The 14,289-nt window shown below is 40.4% G+C and overlaps 2 protein-coding genes across 2 annotated transcripts; one reads left to right on the forward strand and one right to left on the reverse strand.

Moving 5' to 3' along the window:
* The first annotated feature begins 63 nt into the window (after positions 1 to 63).
* Positions 64 to 1,194, forward strand: smim12 (small integral membrane protein 12). The gene is made up of 2 exons (XM_077507280.1): positions 64 to 175; positions 589 to 1,194. The coding sequence occupies exon 2, from the start codon at positions 599 to 601 to the stop codon at positions 872 to 874; it is 276 nt and encodes a 91-aa protein (XP_077363406.1). The 5' UTR covers positions 64 to 175; positions 589 to 598; the 3' UTR covers positions 875 to 1,194.
* A 4,459-nt stretch (positions 1,195 to 5,653) lies between these two features.
* Positions 5,654 to 10,140, reverse strand: gja4 (gap junction protein alpha 4). The gene is made up of 2 exons (XM_077506704.1): positions 9,993 to 10,140; positions 5,654 to 7,537 (listed from the first exon to the last, which is right to left on the reverse strand). The coding sequence occupies exon 2, from the start codon at positions 7,526 to 7,528 to the stop codon at positions 6,461 to 6,463; it is 1,068 nt and encodes a 355-aa protein (XP_077362830.1). The 5' UTR covers positions 7,529 to 7,537; positions 9,993 to 10,140; the 3' UTR covers positions 5,654 to 6,460.
* Between the last annotated feature and the right edge of the window lie 4,149 nt (positions 10,141 to 14,289).

The raw sequence follows: 14,289 nt of genomic DNA on the forward strand, positions 1-14,289 counted from the left end.
GTGGCAGTGTATTATTTTAACCACTAGATGATGCTAAACACGAGTGAAACCAGTGCTACAACCGTTTGGTTGAAACGAACAAGACTATTGGACCAATCAGGTGACAAACCGGAAGTGTAAACACTCCCTCGCATGTTACAGTGACCGACTGCTGCACCAGCGTTAAACGTTAAAGGTGAGTCAGATGACATAACTAATGAGTTTAGAAAACACAACTTTTATAATGAAATGAGCAATAGTAGTCACTCGAGTGGCGAATGTATGCAGTATCCGGTATAACGTTGACGAGTGTTTGCAAGCTTACCTCACTACATGTATTAAGGGCGTTTGTGATACTGATGTATTTATTTTTACATTTACTCTTATAAAAGAAACACCAAGTCAATGAAATACTTGAAATGTACTTGACAAAGTACAACACAATGCAGACCACCTTTTTAGTTGGAATAATGTATTTGTTTTGGAACACAAGAGGGAGCCACCTGTGAAGGAATGTAGTCCAGTGCAATGTTCCAATTCCCAGTCAACTAAAGAACTTGTGCTTTTCAATGTTTTTCTTTCCTTTCCCACATCTCGGGATCCGAATAGGCTTGCAGCCATGTGGCCTGTAGTTTGGACAGCCATGCGGACCTACGCCCCGTACGTCACCTTCCCTGTAGCCTTTGTGGTGGGAGCAGTGGGCTACCACCTGGAGTGGTTCGTCAGGGGGACGCCGAAACCTCGCGAGGAAGAGAAGAGCATTTTTGAACTGAGGGAAGAGAGGAAACTGCTGGAGCAAGCCGGGATGGACAGCACGCAGGTGCTTAGCCTCAAGGAGAAACTGGAGTTCACGCCGAAAGCAGCTCTGAACAGGAACCGGCCTGAAAAGAGCTAACGTCTTCAAGTAAAAAGGACATTAATCATCACAATGAACTTTCCATCCTGTGCATGTAATCATGTACTGTCCCGATACTTTTCTCCACATTACTTGTGCCCCTTGTCATGTTCTTTCTTTAAATGTGTTGCCAAAGACAATAATTTCCTTTGTAATGTATGGAAGGTGCCCTGCGATTGGCTGGCAACCAGACCAGGGTGTCCCCCGCCTCCTGCCCAGAGCCGGCTGAGATAGAAAGTTGTCCACTTTGAACAGTGGGCGTTTCCCACTGTGTGTCATGCGAAAGGTGCTTGAATAAAGATTGAATTGTTGAACTCTGAGCTCTTGGGAGTTAATCATTCTGCCTTCAGCCTCAACTCGAGTGGGTATTGTTGATGAATTGAACATGACGGAAGGGAGGCTGAAGTGGAAGCAGCCAACACATTCAAGTGAATAACTTCAACTTCTTGCCTATTCCTAAATTGTGTTGATTGGGTGAAAAAAAATTAGGGATGTTCGATACGGTTACGAAGTACTGATTTCCCTCGTAGTTTGGATACAAAGTTGTCCCCAAACAATACTATTTAGCTAATTTTGTTGGAATAGACTTGCTCGACTAGGCATTGAAAATCATGCACAATTAGGATGCAGACTCGCATCACTAAATTAAATTCTATAAAATAACCACCGCTGTTTTTTTTGTTTGTTTGTTTTTAAAGATGGAACCCAGACAACAGATACAATGAAAACGGCAGAGGCCCCAGAATGGAACCCTGTGGAACACCACATTCAACTCATATTGCACATATGTTGTGTGCCCAATCATATATATATATAATTTTTTTTTGCTCGACATAGTTTGTAGGAAAGGATAAAAATAAAGAAAAGACGACACACGACGTACCATTACAACAGTCCTAAGTCGACTGAGTGCACCGAATTCCCTGCAGTCAATGACAGCCAAATGTAATGTGTCATCACAAATCATTTTTCCTTGGATGTGTGCTTTGACCCCCGCCGAACACCTGAGACTAACTCACCGAACCAAGAAACGCTATCTTAAAATAACCTCGATCAAATTAATGATCACTGAAACTTTTGTTTTGAGTCTAATGGCATCACAGAATCTCACTCGCAACCCCAATGAGGATAAGTGCTTCAGAAAATGGATGTTATTTTTGAATGGAGGCTTGTATGTGGGCAAAAGATATGTTCCAGACATTGTTTTTCTAGGCCAACTGCCATTTTAAGAGAAGTGAGTCTGCATTTTGTTTTAATCAAGCCTTCAATATAAATGTGAAACCGACACTTCACTCGGAATCCTTAATGACTGCTGTCATAAATGGACGTCAGGAGGCTCTTAAAATAAAACTTGCAGAGAATGTGAATTTTGTTCTTACAAGACTTTGCTGTTTTAAATAATAAAACCCTGTCTTCCAAGCCCCGGGACCTTTTCACACGCATTGCACCAGAAAGTTATTCATGGGAAAGATTATGAGACTCCAGTTTGCTCTCCACTCTTACTTTCATAAAAAGGATGAATGCGAAGGTCGACTCTGCTTGGGGAGGAAGCGGGAGTGTGTACGTCTACGTCCTTCGGGGAACAATTAGAGGACAGGTAACAATGGAGCGACTCCTCCAAACTGGACAGCACTGTGGGAACTCAACACCAAGGCTCCTGGGAAAGTAGAAGGGGGGATGTTGGGAGGTGCTCCATTGTTCCTGCTGGATGATGGTGGATAATAGGTGATGCTGGACGTTTTTTTTTTTTTTCCTCAAAGCAGTGCAGTCCAACATCCTGAGCAGACAATACAGTTGTCTGCTTGCTGGAACTGGCATTACCTTCATAAACATGCAGACTTTCCCATACTGTATATAGCCACACACCTATAAAGAATTGGGGAAAAAAACATGTGGTATTGTGCAAGTCAACATTCTGTATGCTTCCATAATGATTAGATTAATGTCGTTTGACTTTCAATCATCTTTTGTGAGATATGTAAAATGCCTTTCAAGTACAAGGACATACATTACTTAACAGTACATTTTAATCCTTGATAATGTCATGTCTTGTAATTGTGATGAAAATATTTTTCAAACAGTGCTCAAAAACAGTCTTGGTAGATGATTTTTCATTTCTTAAACATAATGCAGCTTGTGTAAGACAAGGCATTTCAGTTATGTGGTGTTATAATCCAAACACTAGGGGGCACTGTGTAAAAGTGATACATCATGAGAAATGAGAGAATGAGAAATTGGTGGATGCTATATTAGCTCTCTCGCTGCAGCACCCATCTCGAGTAGACTTCATTCGTCATTTTTCAAAGCATCATTTACAGTCGGAATTAAAAAAAAATGTAATCCGAGTATGAGATGTACAGTATTAGCGGTATGCAGACCGACAAAAAAAAAAAAAAAAAAAAAAAAAAAAAAAAAAAAAAAAAAAAAGAGTCCTACTGCAGAACTGTGAAGAACTGAAAGGATCCTTTCTGTACATATACACTAACTTGAGGTACTTCATCCAATGCACACTTCCTTTTTTATATATTATTAAGAATATTTTGATTGTTGAATTAGTGTGCAGTCCATCATCCTCCTCTTGGCTTTTGATGGGCAGCGTCGAACAATGCCCACCGCGGCCCCCCCGTTGTCAGGGTGAATGCTCCTCAGTGGACCCGGTCCCAGTGGGGAAACAATAGTGGAAGAGGAAACAGATCCAGACCCACTTCCTGTCCAGAATCTAAATTTAGTGATCGGACATAGTTTTGCTTTGTTGAGGTGTAAAATGCCCAGATTGAGGACTGGATATTGTTATGGATACATGGAGAGTCGTTTGTCAGTATGAAAGTCCAGGAAACAAAAGAAATGGCACAAATGTTAACGTTAAACCCTAAAGAACAATTACTTAATTATGTTCACATAAAACAATTTGAACCCAGTCTTCGTCATCCCTGATTATATAACATTTGCGTGTAAACAACTATTTATACTTGCGTTTGAGTTTATGTGCCTTAATTAAAATGAGTGTGCATTTTATGCCACTGAGCTTGGGATACGATACCAGAGCACAGGTCTTGCCTATGCCTGATTCGCAGCCATACAACAAATCGTGTCCTATCAGGAAGTCAGATTTTTCTTCAGGGACGCTTTGTCGACTTGTGGCATTATAAACCAATTCTTCATGTTATCAGCAACACGTGGCTTACCATCACTGTGAGGAAATGCATCAGCAATGACTTCAACAATCTCAGGAAGCGCAGTCACAATGGCAGTCGATCCCAAAAGGGTTAACGTATGACTGTAAGGACGACCTGTCACTCACATCTTCACATACTCGTCATCGCATTCACATTAGCTTATTCGTGTGACGGATTCTGATGCCGGCAATCGCAATAAAGAATGTTGCATCTTTCCGCTCGCCGGCAAAACGAACGCTCAAGCCGGCGTTGGTTGGCAGCTCTGACAACACAGGTCGACCCCTGCAAATCTGTTGAATAACCCCCCCCCAGCCCCACCCCCTGTTTGGCGCAGCGAAAACACCCACGTTAACAATAACAGGGTTGTGCCCATGCGGACGGCTGCGCGCATGCACCCGCCCACCTGGACCAAGATAATAGAACCGCGCGGGAATGCCAGCCAAGTTTTAGTGAATAGACTTGGAAACAAGCAACTTTGGAAGGTTGTTTGGATTGTTTCGCGGAACAATATCTGCCAATTTATCTTTGACAGTGCCAGAACATAATAAAAGTTCCTCTTTGAAGACGTCCTTCCGATTATTGTGTGCTTGTACCACGTTTCCATTCAACTGCAGTGAAATAAACGCATAAAAAATAAACAAACTTGAATGCCTCTCAACCAACTATCCCAATTATGATCACAACCAAATTGAACTTCAATCGTAATTATAGTTTTATGGCAAACCAGACCAGGGCTTACCTTTCGCTCAAAGTTATCTCACCTGCGACCCAAATGAGGACCAGTGCTAGTGAAAATTGAATTGCTTAACCACCTTCATCGTACAATAGAATTGAATATGTTGTTATTTATATGCCGGCAATATTCGAGTTCAGGTCAAAATTCCGGATAACCCGTTTACATACGTGATTATTCCCGTATACATTTCCCGATCTAAACCGTAACCATTACGTAAATAGTCAAGTCAAGTTATTTTCCCTTTTAACTTTTCTACGGTCAATAAAAGACATCATATTCCCATCACCCACCACACTAATAAAGTAGTCTATTTCATCGCTACAAAAGTGTAGTTCTGTGCTCCGTCGCCATGTTTGTATATATATATATATATATATATATATATATATATATATATATATATATATATATATATATATATATATATATATATATATATATATATGTACACACACACACACAGACATACATACACACACAGTCATTTTCACTGTTGACACACAAGAAATCAATGTATTTAAGTTTGGCTCGCTTAGCGATTGGCAACGCAAGATGGCCGCCAGACATACAATTAAGGAGTTCCTGTGACCAAGATTCTTTACAGACAGAGCGTTCCGGTCACTGGCGTTAAAATGATAACGTTTATATGACCAAACATTCGGGTTCGAAAAGGGGTACCCCTGGGGTCTTATTCGGGGTTTCTGAGTTTTGAAAGGTCATGTAAACAATTGCCCTTACTCCTTGTTTCAGCGTTAGTGGTAGACGAGGAAAGATATACAATCAACATCATTCATTTGTGACCGTTTGTCCTAACTTTATTTTCCAATAAATAAACAAAACATTTGATATAAATACACATTTCATTGATTTGGCACCTTCGTCAGCACCTTTAGTCGATCTTGTTTCCTGTCAGGCCCTTGGTGTCAAATCCAGGTCTAGAAAGTAAAAACTCTTTAACTCAACCGGCACCGGGGATCTGCTCGAGTGGAAGCACCTTTGGCTAAAGCCAAACTCTGCCAAGGTTTTCACTTTCTGGACCTGGATTTGGCGCCTCTGCAAGCATCCAACTGGAGGTTGGTCAGCAGTCCATTGCTTCAATATCGTCGGTACAATTTTTGCATCGCACTGAGCCGTTTCGAATCCTCACGAGTCACCATGGTTTTGGTTCCCCTTCTGTTATCTAGCCTTTGACCCACTAATCCAAGTCACCACATGTGAAATGGGAAGCAAACAGTACGTGAGTATCTGCACAGCCATTATGCTCTTGGGAGCAGAGCTTAGACCAGAACATTCCATCATACGGACTAAGAGGAACTGTAGGGATGACAATGCGGACCTCAAGGGAATATATTTATTTGTATCCGTTATTTAAATGCTCCCATAACATCCGGCACCCTCAACACTGTTTTTTTTCCCTTTCTTCTTCTTCTTCACATATTCATGCTATTTAATGTAGCATCTCATGACCGTCAAGTTTTTGGTTGCCTTGGGGAGCGGTTCTCCAAAATAGGTCCGTTATCAGGCCAATGTTTGTTTGAAGTATGTTGCCGCCTCCGAGGCACTCGGGTTCACAGTGCAACTCTTGTCTGTTAGTTCAGCTACCTCTTTTACTCCAGTGTCATGTGCAAACAAGCATGTTAGAAGAATAACAAAACCGCTTTCATCAAGTCTCGCTCAGACATAGTGCTTTTGTTTGGAAGCTCCCCTGTTGTTGTTTTTCGTCTTATGTCCGTAGTGGTTCCTGGGTGAACGGGATGTCCTCATAGCCTCCATGCAGTTCGTGTAGCTCGGAAGCACGTCGCTCCCGGCCTCCGCCGGTTCCCAGTTGACCGTTACGGCCAGATCGCCAAAACTCTCACAGGGGTTCGTGTAGCCTGTAGCCTCGCTCGGACTCCCGTTGTAGGACTCCGGGGTCTCGTCTCGGACCTCCGGGGCCGCCGGTCTGGCCACCGCCGCGACCTGCTCAGACCGTTTCAGGTACACTTGACCCCGGGAGCGGTACCGTTTCCTCAGCCGGTGGGAAATTGCAAGCTGGAGCAGGTGAAGGAGCTCGATGAGGTTGAGTAGCAAGGAGATGGCGGCGATGGCCTGAGTGTAGATGGTGAAGATGGTCTTCTCGGTGGGTCGGGAGACGAAGCAGTCCACCGTGTGAGGGCAGGGGAAGCCTACGCACTCGAACTTTGCTTCGATCAGGAAGCCGTCGTAAAGGAACCACAGCCCCAGGATGAAACCGACCTCGAGGAGGACTTTTAGGAGGATGCTGAACGTGTACGCGCATAACAGCTTGCCTTTCAGTTTGGGCGCTTCCGGCGGACTCCTCTCAGCGACGCTTCCTTTCCGAGCACCCCCGTCTTTATCTTTCGCCACATTTTTGTCGTCCCTTTCCGCGCCTTCTTCCACCTGCTTGCCCTCCTCTTTTCCGACCTCTTCCTTCCCCGACCGTATCGCCACGTATCCAAAGTAGAAGATGGTCGGCGTGGAGACGAAGATGACTTGGAGGACAAAATAGCGAAAGTGGGAGATGGGGAAGGCTTTGTCGTAGCAGACGGCGGTGCAGCCCGGTTGGCGCGTGTTACAGATGAAGTCGGCTTGCTCGTCGTCCCAGGCGGACTCCACGGCTGTGCCGAGGACCAGCATGCGGAACAGGAAGAGAACGGTGAGCCAGACGCGGCCGATGCCCGTCGAATACTCCTGGCCCTCCTCCAGCAGGTGCTCCAGGAAGGACCAGTCAGCTCTGGACATCCTCTGACCCTGTGAGGACAACGACCAAGAAAGGAGAATCAGAAATCAGATTTTTAGTAGGCCAGTCACATTCAAACATCATCATTTAAAGGCCAAATAATTTTGAACTGTTCATAATTCATAATATGGTGTTCGTTTGTCATTAGCAGTTATTCACATACATTTTGGAATTATGGTAAAAAATTTCAACACATTTTCCAACAGATTCCGTTATGACCAAAGTCAACCCATTTTTTTTGTTTTTTTTTTACAATTATATGTTCTATACAGCCCCACTAGTCTAAATATGGTATTCTGGTTAATATTGTGTTAGTGGAATATGAGTTAAGCAGCAAAATCCAGACGTTTTTATCCATCTCAGGGGGTGGCCATTTTGCCACTTGACTGACGATGACATCAATGTTGCTCAGGCCTCAGGTAACAACCAATCACAGCGCAGCTTCAGAAAACAGGTGAGCTCTGATTGGTCGTTGCAACATTGATGTCATTTTCAGTCGACAGTAAGTGGCAAAATGGATAAAAATGAAATGAGACGGATAAAAATGAAAATGGCTGGATTTTGCTTCATAACTTATATTCCAAAAACATAATATTAAACATGCGCTGCAATTGGCTAGCAACCAGTTCAGGGTGTCCCCCGCCTACTGCCCAAAGCCGGCTGGGATAGGCTCCAGCACCCCCGCGACTCTTGTGAGGAGTAAGTGGTCAAGAAAATGGAGAAATAATATTAATCAAAATGTCATGTTTAGACTAGTGAGGTCACATATAACATATTATTGTCAAGAAATGTTTAAGGTTGACTTTAAAATAGTTTGCTATGTGGGTGCGAAACAATTCAAGGACGATTTGATTTGAAAGTGGAATGATTCAATTCCTGATTCGGTTCGATATGGTTCAGTTTGAGAGGTATAATGTAATGAATTTGTATTATTATTATTATTATTATTATTTTATTTACATTTTTAAATAAACTTGTCAGTAACGTGCCATCTCCTTACAAGATACTGTATCTCTCTCCAAAGAAAAAAACAATTTGATACGTATCTCGATATATTTCAAAGTGGAACAATTAGATTCGGTCAAAAAATGATTTTCCGGGTCAAACCGCTTTTTGTTGCACCCCTGCTGATAAGATTACTGTGAGACAAAATTTTCTAAAATTTTCCAAACCTGATGTGTTTAAAAAAAATAATAACTTTCACGTTTTTCCTCCAACTGAATGTTAATAAGGCGCTAAAATGAGCCAGGTCAACCCAACACAAAAGCCCCTTTTATCAGAATCTATTTTTTTTTTTTTTTTTTTACAATAGTCAGTACTTTGTGCTCAAATTGGACACAGCAGGAGCTGCTTGCAAGTATGTTTTTTTTTGTTTTTTTTCTTCCAGTCATTATAAACATAATGAACCACCATTACTTTTACATCTGCATTTGTGAAAACAGCAACACTTAACACCTAACTGGTATTTCATTTCAGCACCAGGCGGTTTAACGGGCACACAGCTAATGCATAAGTGCGTAATTATGTAGGTTTATTAAAGTCTCTGCTAAGTGGTATCCCTCCCCGCACTTTTACTAGGGAGTGGGTCTGGCTATTGCCCCCCTATTGCTTCTTCCATGAGCTCAGTCTTGTTACAATGGGCTTCAAAACAAGACCTCCACACTCCCAAAAAAAACAAGTATACCGCGCTTAAATGTTGACGTTGAACATGAATGGAAACATCCAACGCTTTTGGGATTCATATGAAAGCTTTCCCAGCAGTGCTATTAATCGAAATGAGCACAAATCAGTGCCGCAATGTGAATCTTCATTTGGGTACAAAATGATTGCTATAATTGCATCGTGACTTGAGAGGAATCACGGATGGGGGGTGTTTAATGATAATGACACGGTAGTTTGTCGGGAAGCCACACACACGCATACATACATCTGAGTAAACATCCTGTGAGGGGCGACTGGGGTACCGCTGTGACACTTGTTGACTATTTTAGAGCAGTTTTTTTTTGTTTTTCTGTTAGTTCAGCCCTGCTGGAAATGGATAACATTAAATAACAGGGGCAACATAATTCCCATATAAAGTCAAGTCAATACATTGTTATTGTGACAATGTAAAACAGGCAATAGGGTGGAATTCTGGATATTTATGATGACTAAATGTCTCCACTTTCATTTAGAACACAAACATTTCACAAAATATCGTGAAACATAAACAAGAGCAACTTTATGGTTGCTGTAAACATGCAAACATTTCTCAATATATAAAGTCTACATGATAGAAAGGAATAATCTCAAAATATTAAAAAAGTATATGAGCGTTACTTTAAAAGGACAATTTTGAAAATATATTTTTAGACATGAATAAAATTGGGGGGGAAAAAATCCGTAAATTGATTATTATTTATTTTTTTCTACAAAAAGACATCCATTGAAATCCATTCCAAGCAAGTTTTTTTTTTTTTTTTTTACCTTTCTCTCTCGTGGAACGTCTCAGTCTCCCAGCTGCCCTCCCTCAATGCGCCTCTGAATCCTATTCGTCTTCTTTAAAAAGATTCCGTGTCATCGGAAAAATAAAGTTGGAGGAGAACTTTCCCATGCTTCCGAGTTCACTTCGGCCCTCCCTCAGGAACTCTGTCCAGGAAATGGGATGGGGCAACTCTATAGTATGTGACCCTCATTTGGGAGCAACGACACAAGATGTTTTTTTTTGTTTTTTGTTTTTTTTGCTGCCCTTTACGTCATACGTTATTCCATTGAATTGTGCTTTTATTTAGAACAGAAAGAGGAGGGGAATTATACGGTTTTTTTTTAAATGAAAATGTTTAATGTTTCCGTTAAATTCATTATCTCAATCTCAAATATAGAAATTCCCACCCAGCGACACAATCCTTCACTTATTTGCCCTCTTTTCAGGAGTAAATAAATCAAGATTCAAGGTGTAATTTTCAATTCTGCCATCAGGTGGCGCCAGTCACCTAAACACAATGCAGACACATGCAGGATGACTTTTGTTTGTTTTGCAGCAATGGTTTTTATTGACCTGTTAAAGTTTATACCCGCAAGCGCCACAAAATCCATCCAATCGCTATTAAACACACAACTCCAATCCATGAAAATTCACAAAAAAAAAGAGATTATATGGAATAGTTTATGCTGCATTGTCAACAATTCCAATGTGATTATTGCTTTGCCGTGTTTCTATTATGCTACGAGACATGTGAGATGCTTTTACTTTTATTTTTATCAAATTCCAGTGTGAATAGAGTTAGTAACCCTTTTGTCAACATTTTTTTCCAAGGTTAGTTTTAGAAAAGCATTTCAAATGCACCAATATTTTTTGAGTAATTTTAATCTATCATTAGGGATGGGCAAGTACTGATCCCACATTTCGGTATCCGTCCATATTTCATGTCTTTCTTTAAAATTATCTGTCATTGTTTGTATCAAAAGTAGGCTACTCGTAGTATCACTACTTGGAACTGGTATCAGATTTCTGTACCCGTACTATTACATTTCAACTAGTGTTGTTCCGATACCGATACTGGTATCGGCAGAGGTGCCGATACTGCATTAAAACAGTGGTATCGGTATCGGTGACTACTCACAAGTAACATGCCGATACCATTAATTCCAAAGCTAATATAGGATTTTGGATGCAGCATCTTGTGTCTTGCTGGTGCACGACATTCACTGATATGTGACATGTTCACTGCATGCCGATCTAAGATATCCTATTGGCCCTTGACTGCTCTGAACCAGTGGCAGGACAGCTTTTTCATGTTGAGGAAAAAATAAAATAAAGTATCGGTATGGTATCGGTATCGGCCGATACTGCAAAACTGAGTATCGGTATCGGTATCGGGAGCCAAAAAACGGTATCGGAACAACACTAATTTCAACCTTTATTTTTATTTCGTAAACCCATTTGAACTTGTTTACCATTTCAGTGCAGATGATAAATGAATGAAATCGTTTGCCAGACGTCTACATTTTCTTCATTTTTTTTTTTTTTTAAGTTGTTATTGCAAACCAGCATTTTGTACAATATGCGCTTGTTTTGAAGTCGAGCTAATGCAAAAGCGTGTTCAACGCTTGCTCCTACTGAATATGCAAACTGAATATACCAGGCAGTAAAAACATTGCTGGAAGCCAAGATGTTCTCTTATCAGTTTTGGCTGAAAAAAAAAATAAGAAAAAAGAAAAAAAAAGCACACTGCATACTGTTTTTAAACCACAACATTGAACAATGTGAACGATTATGTGCAAAAACAGCGACTGCATCAGCATGCAAGTCATAAATATATTTGTGCATGACTGTGACACCTCGAAACGTTGTCATCACCTGGCCACACCACTCAGTCAAATTAAAGTGTTTAGTCAGAGGTCATCTCCTCAAGGTTCAACGCAATCAACGGCCGCGTCCCGAAATGGAGATTGCAAGGTGCGCTGTCAAAATCTAATTGAAAGTAAATCATGTTGACAGATCAGCGTCTTGCTATGTTCTGGCCTCATTCCATCTGCAGACGAGCGGGCAAAAAGGAAGCGAGCGAGTGTAATACAAGTGTTTGCATTCAGGGGATGTGTTCTGCTTCCTCATGTTTGCAGTCTTCTTCCCTGCGTGTGCAGTTTGCAATTAAACTAATTGCCTGGTTCAGCCCAGCCAGTCTCACCAGCAGGCCCACAATCGCTCTTTTACATTCACTGTGTGTATTTTGTGCACACATGAACACGATTACATCATCAATCCAATGTGTACGTTTTATGTTTGTTTGGATTTGTGAAATCTTATTATGGATAAACGCTGATTCGTTATACGTGGCAAGATTACCACATGCTAGTGAAAGCCATTGGTTTCACATTTTGATGTAAAATAATGAGAATGCTGAGGCAACAAAAATCGTGCTTGCAGTTATGATTTTCCACATGAATAAATAATGACATTTTTTAGTCAGTCCTGCCTTGCGTTACTAAATTAATAACTGCCACTACTGCCGAGAGACAAAAACAAACCTGTCAATCATGTTTAAGCTTGTGAAAGACAATAGTTCCAACAATTACTAAAAACTATACATTATATATACATATATATCCTCCTGACTACCAGGGAAAAAAAATATTGTACAATCATGTTCATTTTGATATTCCACAATCTTTGTGAAGTAACTGGAATACTGCAAAAGAATAAAAAAAAAAAAAAAAAAAGTTTTTATTTTTAAGCTATGATGTGTCCACTACAGAGGACATTCTTTAAAACTTAAATGCTAGGCTCCAATACCGTTAAAATAATTCTAACAATACTTTAACGTGTTCTTAAGAGTCTTATAGAAAACATGCTAACAACATTTAAAGCCTAAATTTGTTCGATAAAAAGTGTTACACACTTACTTGTCCTCTTCTCTAAAAAGTACTTGCACTGAGGGAAGTCATTTTCTTTTATGATGCAATCAAAGGTAGCAAAGCCCCACCCCTACACATTTGGTATCATTGGAAAGCTCTGAATGTCCTCTAGAGGGCACAAAAGGAGTTAATTCAATCGTATGCACTGGGTGGGAGATATTCAGGTTTAAAAAAGGTCCACTACAGAGGACAAATTTGAATTGCTGGTAGTCAGGAGGATACATGTTTATTGTTCAAACACAACCCGTGTTACCTTTAACGTAACCATCTGCTATCAAGACAAAGGATAATCTGTGGCCAAATTAATAGTGTGATTAATCTGCGTTAATACATGATTAATGTGATAATTTTTCTAGTTAACGCTTTAAATTTGACAGCACTAATATTATATATTATATTAGATATGTATATATGCTTTTGTAATTCTGCTGCTCACTTGAACATTTACACTGTGCAATACCACTGCAATCTGGAATATTTTCCTTTTTACACTGTACATCCTCCTCCACTATTGTTCCTTCAGGAGTCCATCTTTGTGATATTTTGATGTATTGTATTATTGTCAAATCTTAGCAAAGTGAAGCCACATATATCCAGCATATGCTATGAAATATTTGAAAATGCAGAATTGTGCTCTCCCTTTATCCGTCTGTTGCTATCTGCCATTTGTTCTCATTAAAAGGTTCCGCATCCAATCAGAGCTTACGTTGCCAGAATCATTAGGTGGAGGGACAGACTTTAGTGACAGTCGCTCTCAACTGGTATTTTTAAGTTATTGACAGTTAATAAAGCATATGGATGAGCAAAATTACCTGCAGTGAAGGCTCATGAAGCTCATGATTTTTGTTTGGGAATCAATGCAGCAGCTGTTGTGTTTGAAGATCAGCTCACTCTGACCTGAGGTGAAACCAAACTATAAATAAATGCAGTATTTAAAAAAATGACTGAAAACGACAATGCAAAAGTGATTTTCATTGTATCCTTCTACTTTCAATTAGCATTAGCATGGATACAGCAAAGTTCAAGTCAGAGACTGCTGATGCATGTTTGAACTAAATGCAAATTTCATGATAACTCATCCATCATTGGGTAATTATGAGAAATGGTTGTCATCGGTCACATCACCTAATTATAAGCTGACTCACACGAGTATCGAACACGATATATGGAGTCATGTGACGATACAATATGAGACAAAAGGAGCCTCAACGAGTGGCTCATGTTTAGGTCACTGGCCATGGTCCTGAAATCAATTGATTTTCTATGCCTTCTTACATTTACAGTCGATGGTTGTCTTTCAACTTTGTAGTGAGTTGAACATTTACATTTGAATGAATCTCTATTGAAGGTGCAAAAAAAAAAACACCGA

This window comes from Festucalex cinctus, chromosome 19 (genome assembly GCF_051991245.1).
Source record: "Festucalex cinctus isolate MCC-2025b chromosome 19, RoL_Fcin_1.0, whole genome shotgun sequence".
NCBI classification, from domain to species: domain Eukaryota; kingdom Metazoa; phylum Chordata; class Actinopteri; order Syngnathiformes; family Syngnathidae; genus Festucalex; species Festucalex cinctus.